The sequence below is a fragment of the Terrapene carolina genome, unplaced genomic scaffold (assembly GCF_002925995.2).
Source record: "Terrapene carolina triunguis isolate 2854851 unplaced genomic scaffold, T_m_triunguis-2.0 Scaffold62, whole genome shotgun sequence".
Taxonomy (NCBI): Eukaryota; Metazoa; Chordata; order Testudines; family Emydidae; genus Terrapene; species Terrapene triunguis.
The window spans coordinates 31,441,892-31,467,195 of record NW_020664413.1 but is presented as its reverse complement, the minus strand read 5'-3'; the positions used below and the strand labels follow the sequence as shown (position 1 = coordinate 31,467,195).

Here is a 25,304-nt window from a genome sequence, read left to right as displayed (position 1 = left end):
AAGCCGTAGACTTGTGGCCGCTTAAAACTTTAAGAGTGGCACTGGCCTCCTTTCACATAGAAAGCAATGCGAGTCTCTGCTGGCAGCAATCCTGCAAGCATGAACTCTGGCCCTGTCCCACCCCCTCGCGGCTGTAAACCGCGTGGCTGTAAACCGGCGGTTGCAGTTCTGTAAAGGGACGGGCAAGCAGTCCCAATACTAACTTTCCCCTACCTAATTCACAGCAGGGAGTCATGCCAGACATCACCCTCCTGAAGGTCTCGGAGAGCCAGAAGGAGAAGATGCTCCGGGACAGCCTGCAGAAACCGGGTCCATTTGCTGCAATGCTCTGCAAGGCCATGATCCCGGAGTACCTGCTGGCGTTGTGGCAGGGAAACGTGTCCTACCACGGGGGGCCTAATAAGCTCTCCCTGCCCAGGAACCTGCTCATGAGGCTGGAAAAACACCTGCAGGAGGCGTATGAGGAGTTCTCCCCGGAGGATCTCGCCTCTATCCCCGGTTACATTGACCAGTTCTTGGCTTAGGTGCCCTTGGAGGGACAAATGACTGCAGGGTTTTGGGCACTATAATCATGAAGCGGACATTGTGAAATTTTTTGAAAATGGTTCGGACTACATATTGAGGCGCCCAAAGACAGACTAATCATGATACACTTTGCACAGATTCCCCTTTTGTTTGACTTTCCTGTTTACATGTTTGAAAGCACTTTAGCTACTGTTAATATTTTAAATCTTCCTGTTTTGTTGTAAATAAATGTTTAGATATTTAAAACACTTACTGCTTGATCCTTCCCCTGAATCTGTGTCTGGGGTAACGGCGGGGGACGGTTGGTAGGGGATCTCTGTCAGGGTGATGAAGAGCTCCTGGCTGTCGGGGAAATCAGCGGTGCCAGCGCTGTCGACTGCCTCGTCCTCCTCATCTCCTTCTTCATCTTCCCCGTCCGCTAACATGTCGGAGGAACCGGCCGCGGACAATACCCCATCCTCAGAGTCCACGGTCAGGGGTGGGGTAGTGGTGGCGGCCGCACCTAGGATGGAATGCAGTGCCTCGTAGAAACGGGATGTGTGGGGCTGGGATCCGGAGCGTCCGTTTGCCTCTTTGGTCTTCTGGTAGCCTTGTCTCAGCTCCTTGATTTTCACGCGGCACTGCGTTGCATCCCGGCTGTAGCCTCTCTCTGCCATGGCTTTAGAGATCTTCTCATAGGTCTTTGCATTCCGTCTTTTGGAGCGCAGCTCGGAAAGCACGGACTCATCTCCCCACACAGCGATGAGATCCAAGACTTCCCGATCCGTCCATGCTGGGGCCCTCTTTCTATTGGATTGCACGGCCATCTCTGCTGGAGAGCTCTGCATCGTTGCCACTGCTGCCACTGCTGCTGAGCTCGCCACGGTGTCCAAACAGAAACTGCGCTTCAAACTGCCCAGACAGGAAAAGGAATTCAAATTTTCCCGGGGTGTGGCTGGTCAGAGCATCCGAGCTCGGACTGCTGTCCAGAGCGTCAACAGAGTGGTGCACTGTGGGATAGCTCCCGGAGCTATTAGCGTCGATTTCCATCCACACCTAGCCTAATTCGATATGGCCATTTCGAATTTAGCGCTACTCCTCTCGTTGGGGAGGATTACAGAAATCGATTTAAAGAGAGCTCTATGTCGAACTAAATGGCTTCCTGGTGTGGACGGGTGCAGGGTTAATTCGATATAACGGCGCTAAATTCGACATAAAAGCCTAGTGTAGACCAGGCCTTAGTTAGAGCAAAACCACTTGAGCTTTATCAATAGATTTCTTGCAACTAAAAAGGATATGAATACATTTTATTCATAGTGGATCGCTTCACTAGGTTTGTCCAAGCCTACTCTACCAGTAACAAGTCAGGCAAGACTTTAGCAGACAAGGTCTTCAGTTATTTTGGTTTTAAATTTGGTTTCCCAGAGACCAAAGTGAGGGGTTAGAAAATAATTTATTCAGGTTACAGCACTAGTGAAAAACTGAAACATCTCACACAACTCCATACCACCCACAAGGCAATGGGTAAGTAGAAAAGCTGAACTGAATTCTGCTGGCTATGTTGAGATCCTTGCCAGAAGACCAAAAGTCAAACTGGAAAGACCCTCTTAAAAAAGTAATCTATGCCTATATCTGTACACAAAATGATGCTACAGGATTCTCATCCTTCTACTTCTTATATGGAACATCACCATGTTTGCCCATTGACATTGTATTTACTTTATGTACAAACTCTGAATCTGCACCTGGAAACCATAAAGATTATGTTGAAAAATGCAAATATCGCATGAAAGAAGCTTATGAAGTGGCATCAAAAATCATCTAAAAAATCTGATGATCATAGAAAGAATCACTGTAATTGGAAAGTGAATGGTGCTGTCCTCTGACCAGGAGATAAAGTACTTGTTAGGAATCTTTCTAAGAGAGCGGGACCAGGCAAATTAAGTTAAAATCCTTGTAGTACTTGAAAGGATAGTCCAGTCTATGAAGTAAAAGCAGAAGAGAGAAAAAGGATGTCTTAAGCAGTCTTTTATGGCAGTCTTTTACTCCCCAGTGACTTCTTACCTTTGCATAGAACACTGTTCTTTAAAGCACCACAGAGGAAGACAGAGAAACTGGGAAACTGCTGATTAAACTGCTATAACATTCGTACCAGCTGTTAAAATACATAAATGCCAAAATGGAATCATGGAACTGGAAAACAGTAGAGCACAAGTGGACCAAATCACCAAACAAGCCAGACATTTGAAGTCATCCTACTAGAGAAAAAAGAGCCCAAAAGACAGTAACATATGAATGTTTAGACACACTTATTGTCAGTGCCTAAATCCCACTGCTGAGCAAGGTGAATGCGCCATGGGGATGTCATCGCATTTGTCACAAGGTATAACAAGTGCCTATTTCTTATCGTGTATTGTATCCAGAATTGAGGTAATATTGGCAAATGAAGTGATATTGATTTATTATGGTATGGCTACTGTTCTCAATCAAGTGTTTTATAGTTTGGAATAAGTTAATATGTTTTATTTAGTAGATTTTTGTTTTCTAAATAGCTTGCCATATGCTCAGTGACTTTGAATTACATGGTTACAGCATTGATCTCATACAGGAACTGTTATTTCATAACATCATAGGCATGGGAACTAGGGGCACGGGGGGTGCTGCAGCAGCCCCAGGCTCCCGGCTGCCAGCCCCGCATGCCCAGGGTCCCAGCCTCAGCTCTGGGGCGGGGGGTGGACAGGGGTAAGGGGTAAGGTGACTTTTAGCACCCCCACTATTAAAAATGTTCCAGCGCCACCGCATAACATATGAATGTTTAATTGTTTAATTGTTCAGGACTGGCTAGTCTGTCAGATAGTGGAACAATAATTACCATAGAAAATTACTGCTTGATTGATGAAATAAACTGAAGAAAGATTTCTGAGTTTCCACCATTGGTACCAGTACTTATAGAAAAAGAAAAGAGACAAAGGCATACTTGAGAATCACTCTTATGAGTTTGTGGAACTCATGAACTACTAAGAATAAGTCAGATGGATGAACTGAATTATATATTTTGTTAGCAGAAATATCAGGATGACATTACATTTGTGAAGGGGGAGTGTAGCACAGATACGTTAAAATATGTTTGTAAGACTATTTTAATGTGAAATTTGTGTTTAAGAATTGGGTAGAATGTCAGGCTATATTCCCCGGAATCAGGTCCCTTTAAGGATTGGAGCTGTGCTGAAGAGGTCAAAGACAACACAGCTGTGGTGAACAAGTGTGGTCTCAGTACAGCACGGTGTTTTTCCTGAAAATCTCTCCAACAGTGGGGCTCGTGCAAGTTGTGTTTGTGGTTGTTGGGATTTTTTTGGATCCTAAGTTTAATACAACTCTCCAGTTTTAAGAGTCCATGGTCTGGGCGTATAACACATGCCAACTCCAAACTTTCATAAAATTATGAGATTCATTTAGAAATAATGAGATTTAAAAACTAATAAATCATATTTTTTTTGTGCATCTTCCTCTTTTTCAGGAGATCTCTCCCCTTGATGAATCCCACCTTACTCCGCTCATACCATTCAAAATACTGCTGAAGAGATCTTTTTCCTAGCTCGTTGCTTTGATTCTTTTGTGCCTCTCAACATCCCTCGACTGGTTCCCTTTTCTCCATGGCATCAAAAAAGCTATTTGTTTTCACATTTACGGCCCTTTGGACTGCAGCTGTGGGCTAGCTTAGCAGTGCTTCTTGCAATGAACATCTGATGCCTGTTCTCTGTAGTTTGCAATGGCTTCCAGTTTGTTTCTGCGCACCCTTTAATGTGTTGGTTTTGACCTGAGGGCCAGTTTGAAGAGGGTTAAGGGTTTGGGGGGAGGTTGTTTGTTGTTGCAAGGGAGTAGGAATATTATTTATTTAGATTATGAGTGAGTCTTAATTGATAATGGGTCCGTTTCTGATATTTCAGTGTTGTTGTAGCCGAGTTGGTCCCAGGAGATGAGAGAGACAAGATGGGGGAGGTAATATCTTTTACTGGATCTACTTCTATTGGGGAAGGGACAAGCTTTCAATTCACAGAAGACAACTTGAAGAGGCGCTCTGTGAAGCTCGAAAGTTTGTCCCTCCCACCAACAGCAGTTGGTCCAATAAAAGATATTACCTCACTCACCTTGTCTCTCTTAATTAACGTGTATTATGTTTTCTGTGGCTGCCTAGGGATATATGAAAAGTAAATTTTACAAATGGAAAAATAAAGATCAATATTTAAATCCTTATGCATAGCCAGAATCCTTATGCATAGCTAGAGAATTCCAAATTGGAAAAGCTGTCTGAGCACAGGAGGGGGAGAAAAGATTGCGGCGCACAGATCCAGTTACCAGGGAAAATATAATATTGCCAGAAGCTGGGAATGGGCGACAGGTCACTTGATGATTATCATTCCCTCTGGGGTACCTGGCATTGACCACTGTCAGAAGACAGGATACTTGGGTAGATGGACCATTGGTCTGACCCAGTATGGCCGTTCTTATGTTCTTAATAAAGTGAAGGATTTCTGAGTAGGTGGTCACTGTAGTTCTCAGTTTAAAGACACTGAGTCTGCTGTCCTTCTGCTCATGCAACAGTGTTCTCTACAGCAGTGTTTTTCAAAGTTCGGGTCGCAACCCAGAAATTTTTTTTTGAAAACCACTGCTCTACAGGAGCCCTTTTCACTTTTCCCCCAATACAGGGGGTAGAGAGCTTGTTCACTTCTAGCCATAGAGCTTACACAAAAGATAAATATTTTGTATGTATGCTAAGATGAATATATGTGTTAATAGAATTTCTTTAGGGTGAGTAATCAGCTTCACCGCTGAAAAGAAATACATAAATTATACTTGCATATTCAGATTAGAATAATGCTGCCTTGTCTTGTGTTTGGTTAGTTGTTGAGCAGATTGAAGTGTTCTGCTTGTCTCTGAGTAGTTCAGACCTTCATTTGTTCCAATGTCTCTATCATTCACCTTTTGCTTCTTAGACTTTAATAATTCCTCCTTTCATACCAGATGGCTTCAAAACATTTGCTAATTTGTTCTCATGACAAAAGTCCTCATTTATTTTTCTGACATACTTCAGATCACTGTGCTTTATCATTCAGTCTCACAAAACCTATTTTTCTAGATTTCTTCTTGCACCTGCTAATTGAACACTCCCTTTCCTTCCTTTCCACAGAATACAGCTCCCCCCTCCCCCCGTCTGTTAAGAAGGGATGTTTTTAAAGAAAACTGGTCTGGGCCAGGGCGCTGACCATCTCTCGGTGCCTATTTAATTCAGAATGAGCCAGAAGTTAGGAGAGCCTAGGTGAAATTGCCCCCTAAATTGCAGGTTTGCTCTTATGGGCCAGAATGTGCCCAGTGACTGAATACACACGCAGAAGAGGGAAAGGGCATTGGAGTGTTCTCCTCCCCTTGCACCTCACTTGGGCACCATTGTGACATTGTGGTCCTGGAGCCCAAGGGCTCTGCAGCACTAATCATATTCGTTAGAGTGGCTCAACAATAGTCCCAACCTCCCTCCACACCAATAAGCAGAGCATCCCTAGTTGCTCTGGGAGACACTGTGCCTCCTGAAATTCCTGCTGTGGTGGCATGACTGCACCCTCTACAACACAGGGGATTATCTGCCACAGTGAAGCCCCAAAGTGATCTTTGCCTATTCTAACTACGCAATCCTTCTTAATATTCTTTGTGCTGCCAGTTGGTATTGTTGCGTCAGCACTCACTCATTCGTATTCGTGAAGAGTTGCTGATGAATTTTGGATCTGGAGAATATTTCATGCAACTCAGCTGTGTTTTTATTTTAATTTTTGGAAATATTAGCACACACATGTACCTAGGGTGGGAGGTGGTTTCATCAGCATGAGTTTTTGATGGTCACATTACTCATGAGTGGTGAAGTAAAGAATGAGTTATACAGATCATCCCAAATTAACACCAAAAAGACTCTTATGATACATGACAGATGTGTTACGGAGAAAATGTATTAGTACTGGGACTATTTCTTATATCGTTCCCTGTATAGCCCCAGGTGCTTTAAGTACCCAAGGCCAGATTTTCAAAGCTGCCTAAAGAGACGGATAGGAGTCTAGTGGGGGTGGAGAGGAGGGGTTGAAAGTGCATTAGTAGGTTAGGCACTGAGAGGCTTTTGAAAATCCACTAAGTGCCTACCTGCATCATTAGGCACCTAAAAACCATTGACAATCCAACCCAAAAGTCCAGTTCTAACAGGTTCAGAAGAAAGGCAAAATTACTTAAAAACTACTTAAAATGCTTTTCTAGAGTTAAAAACAGGACCACTTTAAAGTCAGATATCTCAGCATCTTCCAGGGCTAGAAGAGAGTTTTGGAACCCATTGCTAGCCTAGGAAACTAATCCTAATGTCCTGGGTTTTTAGCCCTTCAGGGAAATGAAATATTGGACTTTAAAGTGGCATTTTTACATATGGGAAAGCTATCTCTGACCCAAGCATGAATCTTGTCTGGCCTGGGCTTTGGGAAGGGTAATTTGTGGGGAAGATTCCACATTTAGTAGGAGAAGAAAGAAATGTTTTTGTGTCAGATTGATTTTTTTAAAATGCAGCTTCTAAAAAAAAACTGCTCAAAAGACTTAAAACAAGTCTTGTGGCAATAGCTTAGTGCACAGGTTCCCAAACTGTGGTTTACGACCCCATTTCAACAGATGGGGTCACAGGTCCAACATACCACATTCACCCTGGCAGATGATGCCATCTGCCCCTGAACCTGTTTGGACCTGCTCCACAAACCCCACACCAGGAGGCCACCATTTTGATCTACAAAATGGCAGCCTCCACACAGCACGACCTTGCACCATGGAATCATTTTTACACAAAGTATCATCTTTAACCTCCAGCAGTGAGTCTAGTGATGCAGTTATGAACGAAAAACAAGACTCCAGGAAACATGCTCACAAATATGACAAGGCTTTCTTTGGTTATGCTTTATTAGTGTTTTGGTCAAGAATGAAGAAAGGCCACAACGCCTGCTATGTGTCACAGCAGCAGATCAGAAAAACACACTAGTGGAGCATCTGAAAAACACAGATGCTTTTGCTCTTCAAGTGGATATGAGCATTGGGGGTTGTGATGCACCTTTCTTGACTTTTGTTAATTTCACATGGGAAGGCGCAATTCTCTAAGACATTCTGTTCTGTCTCCCTCTTCCTAGACACAATATGGCACAAGAAATGTTCGATGCACTACATGCAAGACAAAAATCTACCAGGTGATTGCATGGTGGGCTTTTGCACGATGGAGCTCCATCTACGGCAGGCCACAAAGCAGGTCGGCATACCTTGATAAAGAAAGTTGCTCCATCTACTGTGTGGACTCACTTCATGAATCATAGAGAACAACTGGCATCTAAAGCACTGGGTCCAGAGCTAGGAGAATTTTTACAGCAGGTCTCTTCTATTGTGAACTACATTGAGATTCGGCCTCTTTGCCCAAGTCTGTTTGCAAAACTGTGAGATCATGATGTATTGTTCTTCGACACTGAAGCTCATTGGCTCTCAAGAGGAAAAATACTGGGACTATTATTTGAACTGAGAGCTGAGCTGCATGCCTATGCAATGGACTGCAAAAAGAGTGAATTTGCTGGTTTTCTATGTGATCAAAGGAGGATGTGCCTTCTTGCCTCTGTCACAGATGTTTTTGGGAAACGGAATGAACAGAATTCAGGTCTGCAAGGAAAGTACACCCATATCCTTCACCTGAGTGATCAAATCACAGGATTCATGAAGATAATTGTTCTCTGGAAGAATAATCCATTGAGGACAAACTACGAATGTGCAATGTGCAGGAGGTCAGACTAGATGATCACGATGGTCCCTTTGACTTTAAAGTCTATGAATCCTTCCCATAGCTTTGCAAGTTCCTGGCTGACAATAAAATTATCCAGCCTCCCATAAAGGTGATAGCTGAGCATCTCAGCTGGCTAGAGGAACAGTTTGCATCCCTTTTCCCCAACTTGGAGGTGGCAAAGCAGGATGGGGTGAAAACTCCTTTCAGTGCAAGCCTGATGCTATGGATTTGCCAACAGCTGACACCGAACAGCTCAGTGAAATTCCTGAAATTGATTCTTGACAGAAATATATGCCCAACTTTCTCTCCCAGAGTCCTGGTTCATTGTTATCCTGCACTCTCAAAACATGCCTTGAAACTCGGGGTTCCATTTGTATTTGTGTGAAGCTGGATTCAGTGCATTTGCATCCATCATGTCTCGGTATCAATCTATGTTGATGTCACATAAAAGATTAGATGTGCAGTTTCTACCGCATCGCTAGGCTTTGAGAAGCTGTGTCACAATGCACAAGCGCACATCACACTACAGAGTAACATACTTAATGTGTAAATTCCTTGGCTTCCTCGGTCACTATGTTGCTTTGTTGAGGTCACAGGAAACAGTAGGTCTCAAAATGTGGACACGCAGGGAAAAAGTTTGGGAACCCTTGGATTTGTAGGATAGATTTTTGGCAGATGATGCGGTCATAGGCACGTGATTAATTGCATAGGCACATGATGAATGTATTTAGCATATGTCTATTAATTTCTCACATAGAAATCTTCTCTACATGTATGGTATTACTTTTTGTCAAAACTTAATAAAAGTTAGGAACTTAATGAAAAAATATATAAATATAGGCTAAGTTTCAAACTTCTGAATCTGAAGCTTCCCCTTCTCCCCCACTCATGCTGTAACCAATAGTACATCGTTTTCTTGCAATTTCATATATAGGTTTTAATTGTCTGTGAAGCACAATGATATTTTTTTAACAAATAGGCTGCATGAAAATATATTCTTTTGTGTTGTAATTCATTACAGACTGAAAATTATCCTCTTCCATTCTTTGATTTATTTAGAATCATAGAATATCAGGGTTGGAAGAAACCTCAGAAGGTCATCTAGTCCAACCCTCTGCTCAAAGCAGGACCTAATCCCCAACTAAATCATCCCAGCTAGGGCTTTGTCAAGCCTGACCTTAAAAAACCTCTAAGAAAGGAGATTCCACCATCTCCCTAGGTAACCCATTCCAGTACTTCACCCCCTCCTAGTGAAAAAGTTTTTCCTAATATCCAACCTAAACCTCCCCCACTGTAACTTGAGACCATTACTCCTTGTTCTATCATCTGGTACCACTGAGAACAGTCTAGATCCATCCTCTTTGGAACCCCCTTTCAGGTAGTTGAAAGCAGCTATCAAATCCCCCCTCATTCTTTTTGCCTTCTATGATGAGATAACTGGCTCTGTGGATGAGGGGAAAGCAGTGGACGTGTTATTCCTTGACTTTAGCAAAGCTTTTGATACGGTCTCCCACAGTATTCTTGCCGGCAAGTTAAAGAAGTATGGGCTGGATGAATGGACTATAAGGTGGATAGAAAGCTAGCTAGATCGTCGGGCTCAACGGGTAGTTATCAATGGATCTATGTCTAGTTGGCAGCCGGTATCAAGCAGAGTGCCCCGAGTGTCAGTCCTGGGGCCGGTTTTGTTCAATATCTTCATTAATGATCTGGAGGATGGTGTGTACTGCACCCTCAGCAAGTTTGCAGATGACACTCAACTGGGAGGAATGGTAGATATGCTGGAGGGTAGGGATAAGACACAGAGGGACCTAGACAAATTAGAGGATTGGGCCAAAAGAAATCTGATGAGGTTCAACAAGGACAAGCGCAGAGTCCTGCACTTAGGAAGGAAGAATCCCATGCACTGCTACAGACTAGGGACCGAGTGGCTAGGCAACAGTTCTGCAGAAAAGGACCTCAGGGTTACAGTGGATGAGAAGCTGGATATGAGTCAACAGTGTGCCCTTGTTGCCAAGAAGGCTAACAGCATTTTGGGCTGTATAAGTTGGGGCATTGCCAGCAGATCGAGGGACGTGATCATTCCCCCCTATTCGGCATTGGTGAGGCCTCATCTGGAGTAATGTGTCCAGTTTTGGGCCCCACACTACAAGAAGGATGTGGAAAAATTGGAAAGAGTCCAGCAGAGGGCAACAAAAATTATTAGAGGGCTGGAGCACATGACTTATGAGGATTTGTCCTATTATATCACTTTTTGCTCTGGTTTTATCTCCATCCTCCATAATTGCACAGTACTAAGAAGCCCTCCCTACTTTTTCTCACCAGGAAGAAATATGGAAAGTTCTTCTTTATTAATAAAAAAAGAGCTTGTGGAAGGTAGAAAATTAAAACAGCTATTACTGGAATAGGTGATAAAACGTTCACAACATTGCTTAGAATGGAGGAGAGCTGGCTCAGCCAGAGTTCCTGCTGGGGCCTCCCAGGGAGCGCATGTTGCAGTTATATAGCACAATGTACAGCATATCATGACAGAAAGGAGTCCCTCTCTTACTAAGTAATCTAAGCAACACCACTTATAATTCGGAGAGTGACTTTAGCATAAGAGAATTTCCCCTAAAATCAGAGGTTTGACACCGATTCCTTGGGCATCAGGAGAAAGGTAGCCACATGTAATATGCCTAATCTGGATTGCTATTCCACTCTTTTGCCTCTGCAGAACACTCACTGTCACTTATGCTGAATTGTGCCAAAGAGTGGTGTTTTGTGATGTGCACATCAAAGGGTGTAAGGATGAAACTAAAACTCATTTTTTTACTTGTGATAAAGGAAAGGACACGAAATTAGATGTCTTGGGGTGGAAGGACCAGGGCAAAGTTTTCAGCAGATCTAGCTCCCATTTACACACCTAAATGAAATTAGGAGACTGACTGGGAGCTGTTGGGTCCTGACCACTTTTGAAAATCTGGCCCCTTAGTTAACATAAGTTTTCAGTGTTTATCTATTAAAAATATACAACATTATATATGCAGAAGTTCTTTAAAACATTTTAAACAACTTTGAACTCTATTTTTTTAAAGAAAGGTTGTTTGAAAAAATATTTCTCTTACTATGCCTTAAAATATTAATCATGGTAAAAAGCAAATACATTTGTATTAATAATGCATGCTTTTTGTAGATTTGAAATATACAATCCATTTTAAGTGTATCTATAGATACTATATGCTCTTGTGGTAACTGAAATTCATTCTGAACTGAGTCAGCCCAGGCATTTTTCTTCATCAATATTAATTCTTTACATTCTTAATCCTCTATATTCCTACTGAATTTGAGAAACACACTCTTAGCTTCCTGCTTTTTCGTCCCTGGTATATTTTACTGTGAAAGATTTGAATAAATCAAGTTCTTTTAAACAGACTTAGAGCTTCACCACTTGTAATACACTGCTTCAAAGCTTTCCACACAGATAATTTAAAATTCAGTCTAAAATAAAGGATCTTGTAATGACTGCTTTGCAACCTAAAATTACACTGGCACTTACGTTTCCCCAATGAACTAAAAATATTCTTTTGTGCTACACTGTGATATGGTTTCCATATAGTTTGAGCGGTTTGGTTTGCTAGCTTTTTCCTCTCCCCCAAGTCCACAGTTAGCTGTCATCCAGATGTATGCATGAGGGCACATGTTAAAACACACATATGGGAGTACCCACTTTTCTTCCCCTTTCATACTAGAAATATTTGATAAATATCACATTTCCGCACATAAATGCCTGTATTCCCCCTTGCATTCACTCTTGTTCCTGCCCCTCTCACCACAAAAAATAGGGCATGATCCTTAGCTAGACACCAAGACTGATCTCACAATATGACCAAAGTCACAATACATTTACACCTTACAATGTCATGTAAGGACAGAGGCAAGATATAGACTCTGGATCAGATCTTAAGCTGGTGTAAATTTGCAACAGTTCAGGAGCGGGCCCTCTATTTCAATATTAGCACTACATTACCCGGTCTTGCTACATTTTAGAGAAGCCAATTCCCCAGCACCAATAGTTTCCATCCATCTATATAAAGTGCCTATCGCCAAATAAATGCTCTAGAATGTTACAACACTACTAATAGTAAGCATTTTCATTTATTCATCCCCTAAACTTAAACACAATAGGAGGAAATGTCAAAAGATTTTGAGAACAGACCTGAAAGGCTCTGGCTTGCAACCCCAAAGCCCTATTATCAATACTGACTAAAATATAAGAGGAGGATAAGTATGCATTGTGGTACTGATGTTTATTGTTAAAAGATCCAGCAAGAAGAAATAAACCTTACCAAAAGGAGGAGAATCTCTCCCATCCTCTAATCCTGAATCTCGTTCCCTGTCTCTCTTTCTGTGTTTGTGTCCACGGTGTCTATGACGTCGGTGACTTTTTCTTCCACCCAGTGGTACATGAACTCCAATGAACAATGTTCGGTGACCTATAAAGAAAGTTACTGTTAAAAAAGTGCACATGGCAAGATACAATTACCTATCATAATACTGAAGTGTTACTGATACACAATTTATTGGTACAGGAGAAAATCCCAGTACTGAATTTCCGATGCTACAACAACGGATCCCCTAGAGATTTATATATAGAGAAAGATAAATTTGGGGTATATTGTAAATTAACAGTAGAAAGATAGATGGATCTTCTGGAATTACATGCTTAATGAAATGACTCTGATTTGTTTGGGCTGGAGTTTTATGCAAGTTGAAGCCATGTATGCACCAAATCCTACCAACCATCCATATGCAGAACTCTGTGAAGTCAATGGAAATTTTGCCAAAAAAATCATGACAGGACACAAAATCCCTGCACTTCCATAACATACTTTGTGTGTCCTATTTACAAATAATTAATTGGTAGCTTAGTCTGGTTTTATTTCTACTGATATTTCATTTTTTTAAATGAAACCACTACACCTATAGTCCTTGGCTGCTGATCAAGCCCGACAGATTCACACATCTCAATTATATGACACAATAGAATAATAGCACGGTAAATCATTTCAAAGATAAATAATGTAGCATTGTATCACCTGTCAGCGATGGTCTAGATAATACTTAGTCCTGCCTTGAGTGCAGGGGACTGGACTAGATGACCTCTCAAGGTCCTTTCTTGTTCTATGATTCTGTGAATCACGAAATGGGACAAATATGGGAAAGAAATCTGTCAACTCTTATTACACACCCTAGCCTCCTGAATTCACTTAACAGGAAATATTCTGGTAAGTGAATTTAGGAGGCTAGAGCATGTAGTAAGTCATGACAGATTCCTTTCTTATGTTTGTCCCATTTCATGATACAAGTGATACACTGCCATCTTTCAAATGATTTATTGTGCTATTATTCTGTTATGTCATACGACTAGGATATTTAGAAAACTATGTTTTTTCTGAGAAATATATATTTATGTTTATGTAAAATATATATTTATATTTCTCAGATTATTCACACCAAATATGTTTTCTTTTCCCCTGGAAATGAACATAACATAGCTAGTGGATAATTCTGCTTTGCTGCAATCATTTAGCTGTGTCAATCATATGAAAAGGTCAAGTACATTAAGCTGCTGTAGCACGTGATCTGTAATCCCATGGCGACTAGGGGCAGAAAACACAGCAAGGCATCATTTGTCACAGTACATGAAAGAAATTCAAGGCTGACAGGAATTCTCTGCAGAAGCAGAAACAAACAAGCTGGAGAAAAACCTCCCTATACAATATTAAAATGTGGGTTTACGTCTTCAATTTAGTCTCTTATATAAATACATTTAGTGGACAATTTGGAAGGCATTGTCACTGATTTAGGAAAAATGTCCTTGCATATTCATGAGATTTTCTGAAGAACAGCCATGACCTGAAGATGAGTATTTATTTGAGCTTTTTCTTTGCTTCTTGTTTAATATTATGTTTTACTCCCAGAAAATGATTCACAGAGAACTGGTGCTTTTATATTATTTCAAACCCAGTGCAATCAATAATGCATGAAATAAATACAAATGTTGCCATAAGGAGAATTTACTATAAAGAACAACAGCAATAATGTATTTCTAAATATTTCCTTGGTAGGTATAATACAGAACTACCTGTGAAAGAAAAGGCGCTGCCTTCTCAAAGATTTTAATCACTTCCAAAGGCTCAAAAAAATTACTTATTTTGATTTAGTAATTTAATCAATTCCTGCTGCTTTGTGAAAGGGGTGGGCAAGCTTATTCTAGTTTTGTGCCAGTTAACTATTAAGAGAGGGGCTTGATCTGTGAAGTTAGGATTCAAATGCAGCTTCACACTTCACTTTATTCTGAAGCTTTAGTATCTGGGGTTTGAATCCAGGCTCATCTCTACTAAATATGTTGGCAAATCAACAGCAAAACTCCAAATGGCTGAACTGCCCAGGTATCCTCTTTATATAGAGAATAATCCATTTGCATGTAAAAAGGAATTAGGAAACTGACAAACTGAGGGGAATAACAAGAAAACACAACAATGGAGCACATTCACATTTGATTTAAGGTTGTGATGTTCCCCAGTGGTACTCAGGGCTGTGAGGCACCTCACCACCACCACCACTTGCCCTTGGCATGAAGCAGTCTTGCCTGATGCTTGCTGTAGCTCAGCCAACAGCTTCTAGCCACAGACAAATACTGACTTCCAGGTCTCCACAGACCTGGCCGTCTCTTGTGCAGGCTAGCGTCAGATGTACCAATCCCCAAGTCCTTCTGCCAGCATCCCCTTCTGTAGTATCCAGTGCCTGTCACTAGCCACTCAGAGAAAATGAGCAGGTCAGCTGCCTCCAAAGACACTTCTTAGAGACTAAACTTAACTCTAACAAGCTAAAATCCTTTTCTAAAGTAATTTCTCACCTAAAGAAATCTCCCAGCATCACTCACATGGCCAATACCCAAATTTCATAAATGCAAAAAGCACTGTCCTTTTTTTTATCCTTCACTGAGGAAGCAAAGAGGTCCTTTTTTCTTTTCTCTTATAGTCCAGTAAACTTTTGAAATGCCCTTTTTGAAGTCTCCCTCACTGCTTGTTCTCTGGTATGCTCCCCCCCTGTTGGTTTCACATCCCCACCCCACCACCCATCTGTTTTTCCTGTTGACTTCACATGCAAATGAGGCTTCCATTGTGTTGGCTTTATAATGCTTAATTTACATGAGAGAAACAGGGATGGGTAAATACACATGCTGTTGTCTGGCACAAAACCTTTCTGTCCACTCTGCCTTGTTACAGATTTTAAAACATAATTTCAACATAAAATCATAGAACTGTAGGACTAGAGGGGACCTTGAGATGTCATCTAGCCAAGTCCCCTGCACTCATGGCAGGACTAAGTATTATCTAGACCATCTCTGACAGGTGTGTGTCTAACTTGCTCTTAAAAATCTCCAATGATGGAGAGTCCACAACCTCCCTAGGCAATTTATTCCAGTGCTTAACCACCCTGACAATTAGGAAGTTTTTCCTAATTTCCAACCTAAACTGCCTTTGCTGTAATTTAAGCCCATTGCTTCTTGTCCTGTCCTCAGAGGTTAAGGAGAACAATCTTTCTCCCTCCTCCTTGTAACAACCTTTTATGTACTTGAAAACCGTTATGTCCTCTCAGTCTTCTCTTCTCCAGACTAAACAAACCCAATTTTTTCAATCTTCCCTCATAGATTATGTTTTCTAGACCTTTAATCATTTTTGTTGCTCTTTTCTGGACTTTCTTCAATTTGTCCACATCTTTCCTGAAATGTGGTACCCAGAACTGCACACAATACTCTAGTTGAGTCCTAATCAGTGCAGAGTAGAGCAGAAGAATTACTTCTCGTGCCTTTCTTACAACACTCCTGCTAATGCATCCCAAAATGATGTTTGCTTTTTTTTGCAACAGTGTTACACTGTTGACTCATATTTAGTTTGTGATCTGCTATGACCCCCAGAGACCTTTCTGTTGTACTCCTTCCTAGCCAGTCAATTCCATTTTGTATGTGTGCAACTGATTGTTCTTTCCCAAGTGAAGTACTTAGGATGAAATTCAATAAGGACAAATACAATTTACTTCAGAGCATTTCTCCAGTTTGTCCAGATCATTTTGAATTTTAATCCTAACCGCCAAAGCACTTGCAATGCCTCCCAGCTTGGTATCACCTGCAAATTTTATAAGTGTACTCTCTATGCCATTACCTAAATAATTGGTGAAGATATTGAACAAAACCAGACCCAGAACTGATCCCTGTGGGACCCCACTCAATATGTTCTTCCAGCTTGACTGTGAACCACTGATAACTACTCTCTCGGAATGTTTTTCCATCCAGTTATACACCCACATTATAGTAGCTCCACCTAGGTTGTATTTCCCTAGTTTGTTTATGAGAAGGTCATGTGAGACAGTATCAAAAGCCTTACTAAAGTCAAGATATTCCAGAATCCCTTATACAGTGTCAGTACATATTATTCACAACAATGTTGATGACCAGTGTGTCATGGGCTTTCATTTCATATCTTACAGAAGACTTTTTTGATAAGCACTGTGACAGCAGCGTGTTGGGTGTGGTGAGTTTGTCAAGCCTGATAGGAGGGGCTGACACAGAGTATTGAACTGTTTGCCAGCTGGCACCAATGACTCTGTGTCACAAAGGGCAATGGAGTTACACCATGGATGAATTTCAGTAAGTGTAGAGGGAATCTATGGGAGATTCCAGTAGTGGGATCCTAAGCAAATATGGGGAATCAGGAAATCCACAGGGGAAGTTTTCAGAGACAAGAAGAAGTAACAATTTGCTACAGAAGACTGAAGGAATGGAAAAAAATAAGTGAAACATCCGTGAAGGAAGAAATAAGGAGGCCTGAAGGAGTATAATTACAGGCCAGAAAGAGAAAATTTGGGAGGAAAATGAAAATGAGAGGATTCTAAAAGGTGATGAGCAGACACTGAAAGACAGATGGGAGAATGAACAGGACAAGTGAAGCAACCATTACTGCAAACATTTCTCAATGAAAGAGATCTTTCAAGCAACTGTAAGCTAATTGAGAAGCTAGTAAAAAAAACCAAGTGTCTAATGACACCTGTCAATTGCCAGTATCCTGGATCCCTCTCAGTCAGGCTTCAGTCCAGAGCATGGGAGAAAGTCAGCATGTGTTGCTCTGGTGGATGATCTCTTGCTGTCTATAGGCAAGGGAACTACACCCATCCTGTTGGGCACTCTGGAAGATTTTTTTCCATATCACAGAATTTTTACAGGAGCTGAACTCCAGACCTTGGAACTTATATCCAAGCGTCAAAAATGACCATGAACCTCACCACTATCAGAATTAAATGCAAATTAATTTCTTCAGCTTGGTTTTCTCTTGAGTTCTCTGAACTCACCCAGTCACAGAACACACACACACACACAAATAAACCAACCAAAAAATTCAAATCCCCTATTGATCAATAGTTCTACTTGCAAAGTGAGGTACTCATTACTCAGTGTAAGATAGTGGTAGAATCAAGACCTTTGAGGTTAATGGAGCCAAGAGCAGTAAGCAGCCTGGGCTCACAAAGAGAGAATCTTGCCCATCAAACTTGACTGTTTTTCAAGACAGAATTAGAGTGGATATGGTAAAATTCCAGTGGATGTAATGTATGTGGACTTTAATAAAGAATTTGATAAACTAACTCATGAAATCTTAATTGAAAGTTCATTTAAATCTGTTAGGATAAAAGCACTGTCATGTGAACTGAAAACTATATAAAAAGCACTGTAAACAAATTTAAATGATAAATGCCAGTGCTCTGAGTTGTGGGAGGTGTCTAGTGGGGTACTGCAGGGACTCGTGTTAGAGCCAGTCTTATTTAACATCTTCATTAATGATCTGGAAGAGGGAATAAACAAAACATTCATGTCATTTGCAAATTGAGAATACAAACACAAATGAGACCTATAAAGACTACAGATCAGGACCGAAAACAATAAATGACATTTAGCTTAGAAAAAAGTACAAGTTAGCACATCATGAGAAAAATAATCTGAAACACATACTCAAAGGAAGGAAGAATCCCAGAAACCAGTAATGATGAAAGAGGTAGTTGGATCCATTGATACAATTTGATGAAGGTTTCAAAAACTTAAATTAACCCTGTCGATAATAAACATGTACAATTTCTGGTCATGAAACTGCATGACCTCCTATTGATGTTATAACTGTACTTTGTTGCATCACTAAGTTGCCGCCAGTGTTTCTATTATTATTATTTCAAAGACCTATTTCCAGAAAGGCTCAATGAAGGACTAGGGCCTAAGACCCAATCTTCCATACATGTAGTGTGGACTCCTACATTGTTGTCAAGTCCCAAGAGTCAACAAGTCCCCCATGCCAATTTAAGGGTCCACAAAAAAGCAACTATTTGAAGAATTACAGCCTAACATGATACAAGTACAGACTATGGGTGAAATCTGGGCCCCAATGAAGTCAATGACAAAACTCTCATTGATGTCAATAAGGGCAGGATTTCACCAGGCAAGTTCAAGACTGTAAAATTTCATATTTTTTAGCCAAAGGTAACAATAACTACATTTATTAGAAGCAACATAAAACATATGGCTGAAACTGGCTAAAGTTTAAAGAAAAAGGAACATATGGCCTAATCCTAGTTTTATTGAAGTCAATGACAAAACACCCAATGGGGCCTGGATTTGGCCCTTAAGGAATAATAATCAATTGTTCAGGACCTATTTCAATATTCTTTAAGAGCTAAATCCAGCCCCCATTGTGTGTTTTTCCATTGACTTCATTAGCATTATGATGCTACAAAAACATTCCCCAACTGTGTCCCATTGTGTTTGGACATAGGGGAGCCAGGTCTAATTCTGCTCTCAGTTGTGTGTGTATAGCACCACCTTGCACAATGTCCTCACAATTGCTAATCAGGGCCTGTGTACTATTGTAATATACAAGATTACTACAAATAATCAGTTTACACTGTTGTAATCCCAAATTTGGCCCATTATCTTTAATTTTGAATTTCTTGTGTTATATAGGTTTAAGCTACAACCTAAATGACACTCATGTTTATTTACCTTGATTTGTTTGCTTGGACTTTGCAGTCAATTTTTGAACAGTCATATCAAGTTAAGGATGCTATTATGAACAGTTCACAGAGTTTATACGTTATTCTTACATTCTTGTATAAACTGCAAATCTAATAGCAAACAAGTGATTACAAGCACACAAATATGTATACTTACAACATTTTTCTCACCAAGAGTATAGAATTAAAAGTCTGAAGTAACCTAAATAATTACCACACCAGCCAATCCAATTAATTCAGTGACAATGTATGAAACTACAAGTGATACCAGTATATGTGCAAGTAGATAATATTGCCCCTATAGCCTGACATCCATTTTTATTTAGAAACTCTATTAAATTAAATGAGAGTTCTACATGTCAAATGATTGCAGGCTACAGTTCCATCTGACCTAGGACTTTTTGAAGCAAAGTCTTCAATAGTATGCTGGGCAATATTATCTAGATTATTAGGGTTTGCACTATGTAGTACCATCTCCCATGGACTGAACAAAGATTGCCCACATCATTGGTTAAGTTCCATGAAGGGTTTTACCTTTTAAGTCACCACCATAAAAAATATACATTGCTCAAGGTACACATTATATATTAAAAGGAGGCTCTTCTTTTTTTAAAATGACCCACACTTTTAAAAATGATAGTGCAAATGACCAATCATGGCTTGTTTAATTTTTTATTATTATATTATATTGCTTGGTTTGGCCCCCAAGGAACCCTCCTGCCTTTCCTAAGGAGAAACTCTACCTTATGCTAGAACTTCTTGTTTTTCTTATGTCACCAGCCTATCTTGAGGCCAGGTACATGTCGGGACAGTCTAAAGGGAAGAAATACAGATTGCTCTCACTGAAGAAGGTGTTCAGGAAGATGACAAGAGCACCTGTACTTCTCCTTCCACCTGGGAGAAATAACTTTTACTTTTTTAAGTTACAGTGACTATTAGTGACTATATTGCAGCTTGAAAATTAGAATGAATTTAGCAGAGCAAATCACACAATTTGCCTAATCCTGCATGTTTTACCCAGACAAAACTCCCATTGAAACCAAATGGGAGTTTTGCCTATAACTGCAATCCTGCAAAGACTCACACTCATGCTAAAACTTAAGCATGCAAGTAGATCCATAGACTTCTAGGTCTACTCATGCGAAATTTAAGCACATGCATAAGTCTTTGCAATATTGGGACCTAAGATCAGGCCCAATACATTTTAAGATAGAATCTCTCTGGGAAACTAAATTAGTATACATGGGATATAGACAGGATAACAATTTAATCAAGAAATACTGTAGGATAAGTTGATCCGCTCTGAAATGTCACTTTCACACAATGCTACAAATACACTGTTAGATTGTATAATTAAAAATGAACATTCTTAATCAGGTTTTAGATGGCTGGGAAACAAAAAACACAAAGTATACTGTTAAACCTATGTACTGAAAACATAAGAGGCTTTGGCCACTTGTGGTTTATCTTCAAAGTATTAAACAGTTTTTTACGCAAAATAATTTTAGGGATTAAAGAAATAATTTTCATTGTTATAAAATACTATTTTTTAATTTTTACAGGATTATACCAAATATAATGAATGGGAGCCCATTCTATATCATAACTCAGATTTAATAACTTTCAGGAAGGAGGAAAAATGTATAGTCAGGGCTTTTCCAAACTTTTTAGGAACGGGAGAGAAGGGGAATGGGAACAAACTATCAGAAGGTTTTGAAATGTGGCTCGAAACAGAATACATTATTTTTTCACATTGATTTTAAGGCCAAGCAGGGACCATTATAATCATCTAATCTGACCTCCTGCGTAACACAGGCCATAGAACTTCCCTGCATTAATTCCCGCTTCAAACCCAGTAGCTGTGGTTGAAGTAGAGCACATCTTTTAGAAAAGCATCCAATCTTGATTTAAAAATTTCCAGTGATGGAGAATCTACCACAACCCTTGGTAAGTTGTTCCAATAGTTACAGTAATTATCCTCACTGTTAAAAAGTTGTGCCTTATTTCTAGTTTGAATTTGTCTATGTTCAACTTCCAGCCACTGGATCTTGTTATACCTTTTCTGCTAGATTGAAGAACACTATCACATTTCTGTTCCTCATAGGTACTCAGACTGTGATCAAGTCACTCAAACTTCTTTTTGATAAACTCAGGATTGAGCTCCTTGAGTCACTCTCTCAAAGGCGTATTTTCCAATCTTTTAATCATTCTCCTATCTCTTCTCTGGACCCTCTTTACATTTTCAGCATCCTTCGTGGCGTGTAGACACCAGAACCGGACACAGTATTTTCATTAATGCCAAAATACATTTTTAAAATACATTTTTATTTTAATTTGATAAAATCTAAAGTCAAATTAAAATCAGAGAAAGGCTTTTTAAGTGGATGGAAGATTACTTGCTTGGAATACAAGCAACCCAATAGCAATCTAACTACATGATAGGCAACTTTAGAACTGAAAACTACACTTTTTACCCTCAAAAGGTGGTTTTGAGAAACAACTTTCACAGCTAGGCATTCTGGGTCTTCTAATTATGGAGCTGGGGCCTGGGCAGCTAACCTCATTCATGCACTAGATGAAACGGAATATATGAGAATTTGGTAAGTGCCTAAAGGTATTAGGAACACAAATTCCATTTAAAGTCATTTGTAATTAAGTGATTAAATCCCATGGATACTTACGAAAATCTCACCAAAATAGGTTGCAAATATCTAAGACTGCAGTAGGGTAAAAATGATGAAGTCATCACTTAAAGAAATTTATGCAAAGCCATTCATAACAAATATAGAAGGACTAAGATATTTTTGTTTCACAACACCCACTTAGTAATATAGAAAGTATAGACAAGGTTTGGCAACAAGAACGTGCATGTATAACACAGTCCTCTCTGAGGAAATGGCTCAGCACATGACAGCCTGGCTCTTTCACTCAAGCTATAGAGACTCACTTTTCCAGATCTAGAGATCCCTAGTTGAATCCCTGTGGGCAGGCAAGGTATGGGTCTCAGACAGGGAGCACTTACTCTGACCAGACAAAGTATGTAATCCAGTGGTCAGTGCATATGATGTGTCCCCATCTGCCTGAGCCACAGACAATGCAAGTCTCTTACAGTTCCCATCTATTGGGCCTAGCTGTCTAGCTTGATTTGTAGAGACCCATGCATTCAGGTCTGGAGGTCACTGGTATTGGTCAGAATAGTGGCCATCACATAGAGGACCTGTAGAAAACAGGGCTTTTGCAGCATCTCTAAAATATTAACAGATCTAGGCTCTGGTGGTCTGTGTGTGGAAGAAACACATTCCAGAGTCGAGATGCCAGTTTATAGCAAAGAGGCGCAGCTCAAGTGACTCTGGTGACCTCAGATGAAATAGCATTGCATGATTAGAGAGAGTGAGTCTCTCAGGTAACTTGTTCTTAAACCATTTAGGGAATTATAGATAGGAACCAATAGGTTGAACTCCCCCCGAAGCCAATAGGCCTTAGCAGTTAGAACTAGTCCAATGCAATTTTGTAGTCTTCCTGAAAATTAACAGTAGATACAAAATTCTTTGAAAATTAAATGACAATGAATAGTTAAGAATGACATTTTTGTTTTTCTTATGGGAGAATGAGTGATTATGTTGGAATGTATAGGAATTCAGAGTGCATGATTCATTTTTCACTATTGTAGTGCAGCTGGGAAGTGAAGTTAAAGACAGAAGTAAGGACAAAGGCATAACTTGCTAAAGCAACAATTTATGAAGCTTCTCCCAGAACTAAATTTACAAAAACATTTGCAACAATGTTGCCATGCTGTAAGTTGTGAAGAACTGACAAAAAACCTCACAAAATTCTCAGTGCAGACAAATATTCAACACCCTACCCTCTTAAAGGTAAGGATGGGAGAAATGGCTTAGAAAAATTAAGACCCATGGCCCTGATCCATAAATGCATTTAAGCACATGCTGAACATTAAGCACAGGAATAGTTCCACTGAAGCCATTAAAGTTAAGTACATACTTAAGTGCATTGCTGGACCATGGTCCATCCCACCAAACCTATTCCTTGAATTATTCATACATTTTCTCAGGTTCTGGCTGGGTAAGAAATCCTCTCTCCTATTCTAAATACACTCCTTTCCTGCTTCCCTATATCCCTCCAAATGAATCACTGTGCATGCTGCCATGCTAAGAGATCAACTCTAATAACCTGCTAGATGAGAAACACAAAATGATAAACAAAACAAAGTCAGTATTACAGCAGAAACAAAATGTAAAATAATCCTCTTAGATACACATGCGCAGTTCCCGCTGAAGCTGTATGTATCAAAGAGAGGAGAATTTGACCCCTATTTCCAAATTAGCAACAAATGCAAATGCAATATATTACCAATAGAACTGTGTGCTCAAAGATGAATATATTCTGACGCCTCGTGTTACAATTTTTTATATCAATTACTATAATCAATGTTACGCAATTTGGCCATTAATTGTATCCAAGAGTTTGTTAAAATCTAAGAGAGATTCTAATAACTAATTAATAACAGAATATGAAAATGTCACCAAGTTAATGAAAATGCTACAAAGCGCCACTAAGTCTGCCAGCATGCCCCAGGATAACATATAAATCAGGCTTAGAATTAGAACTGGGAAAATTATTCTTAGCAAATAATGTATTCACCAAATTTAGCCCCCTTTTCTGTTCACACATTATCCAGGAACAGACTTAGATTTTTGCTCATGTTTTGACTGGTTTATGCTAATTTAATTTAGAAGAAATCTATAGTCTGATATATTTGCAATTATTGCTTTTGTTACTTCTATTCATAATTCGGAATTCACTTTGTGTACCTAAAAGTGTGTCTGCGCCATGATTTTTCATCATCAAGGCAAATCCCAATAGGAGGTAGTCTCTTTGCAGATCAAGCACCACCCAGATCAATCTCTAGCTAGGTCTTAAAAATGGTCTGGTTGGATGTTCAGTCTACCTGTCATTGATAATCTTATTGCATCACCGAAGCTTTTGGCACCCGTGTGATTGCCAACTGTGCAACAGTCCATGACTGGAGGACTCCTAATCTCATGAAGACCTTTCAAGATGACAGTGAAAAAGCTTCCACCATGAATAGATATTCACGCAAGTCTTCAGAACAATTTATCTTCCCACAAACATGCTAGCCAACAAAAATTATTTTGTATAACATTTCATGACAAGTGAAAAGTTATCATAAATACTATCAAAATGAATCTGTAGCTTTCATATTGAAGGCATATTTGCAATTTTTTTGCTGTATTTGCCCAACTCTAGAGGCAATGTAAAAGGAACAGTAATACATTATTTTTCTACTACTACTAATACCATAAAAACACTCCCAATACCAATACTATCCGAGCTGGCCCCAAACCAAAAGTGGAAATCCACATACTCCTACACTTTGAGAGATTGGGAGAAATTTTAATCCAGATCTGAAATTTACAGGTGGCAAACACCACTAAGCTTTGGAAAAATCAGATGTCCAGATCTGAATTGTGTGGCTCTACTTTGACTGCTTCACTATTGACACAATATGGAGACTGGTTTCAGAGTGGTAGCCGTGTTAGTCTGTATCAGGAAAAACAACAAGGAGTCCTTGTGGCACCTTAGAGACTAACAAATGTATTTGGGCATAAGCTTTCGTGGCCTAGAACCCACTTCATCAGATGCATGGAGTGGAAAATACAGGAGCAGGTATAAATACATGAAAGGATGGGAGTTGCCTTACCAAGTGTGAGGTCAGTCTAACGAGACAATTCAATTAACAGCAGGATACCAAGGGAGGAAAAATAACTTTTGAAGTGGTGATGAGAGTGGCCCATTTCATTACCACTTCAAAAGTTATTTTTCCTCCCTTGGT

At 40.0% G+C, this 25,304-nt stretch overlaps 1 protein-coding gene across 2 annotated transcripts in view; it reads right to left on the bottom strand.

Moving 5' to 3' along the window:
* The window catches only part of SLC4A10 (solute carrier family 4 member 10), a 187,133-nt gene that overhangs the window by 120,758 nt on the left and 41,071 nt on the right, over nucleotides 1-25,304 (bottom strand). For both annotated transcript variants that reach the window (XM_026647498.1, XM_026647499.1), the window contains exon 3: nucleotides 12,664-12,810. In XM_026647498.1, the coding sequence (XP_026503283.1) occupies nucleotides 12,664-12,810 (147 nt within the window). The remainder of the gene's footprint in view (nucleotides 1-12,663; nucleotides 12,811-25,304) is intronic.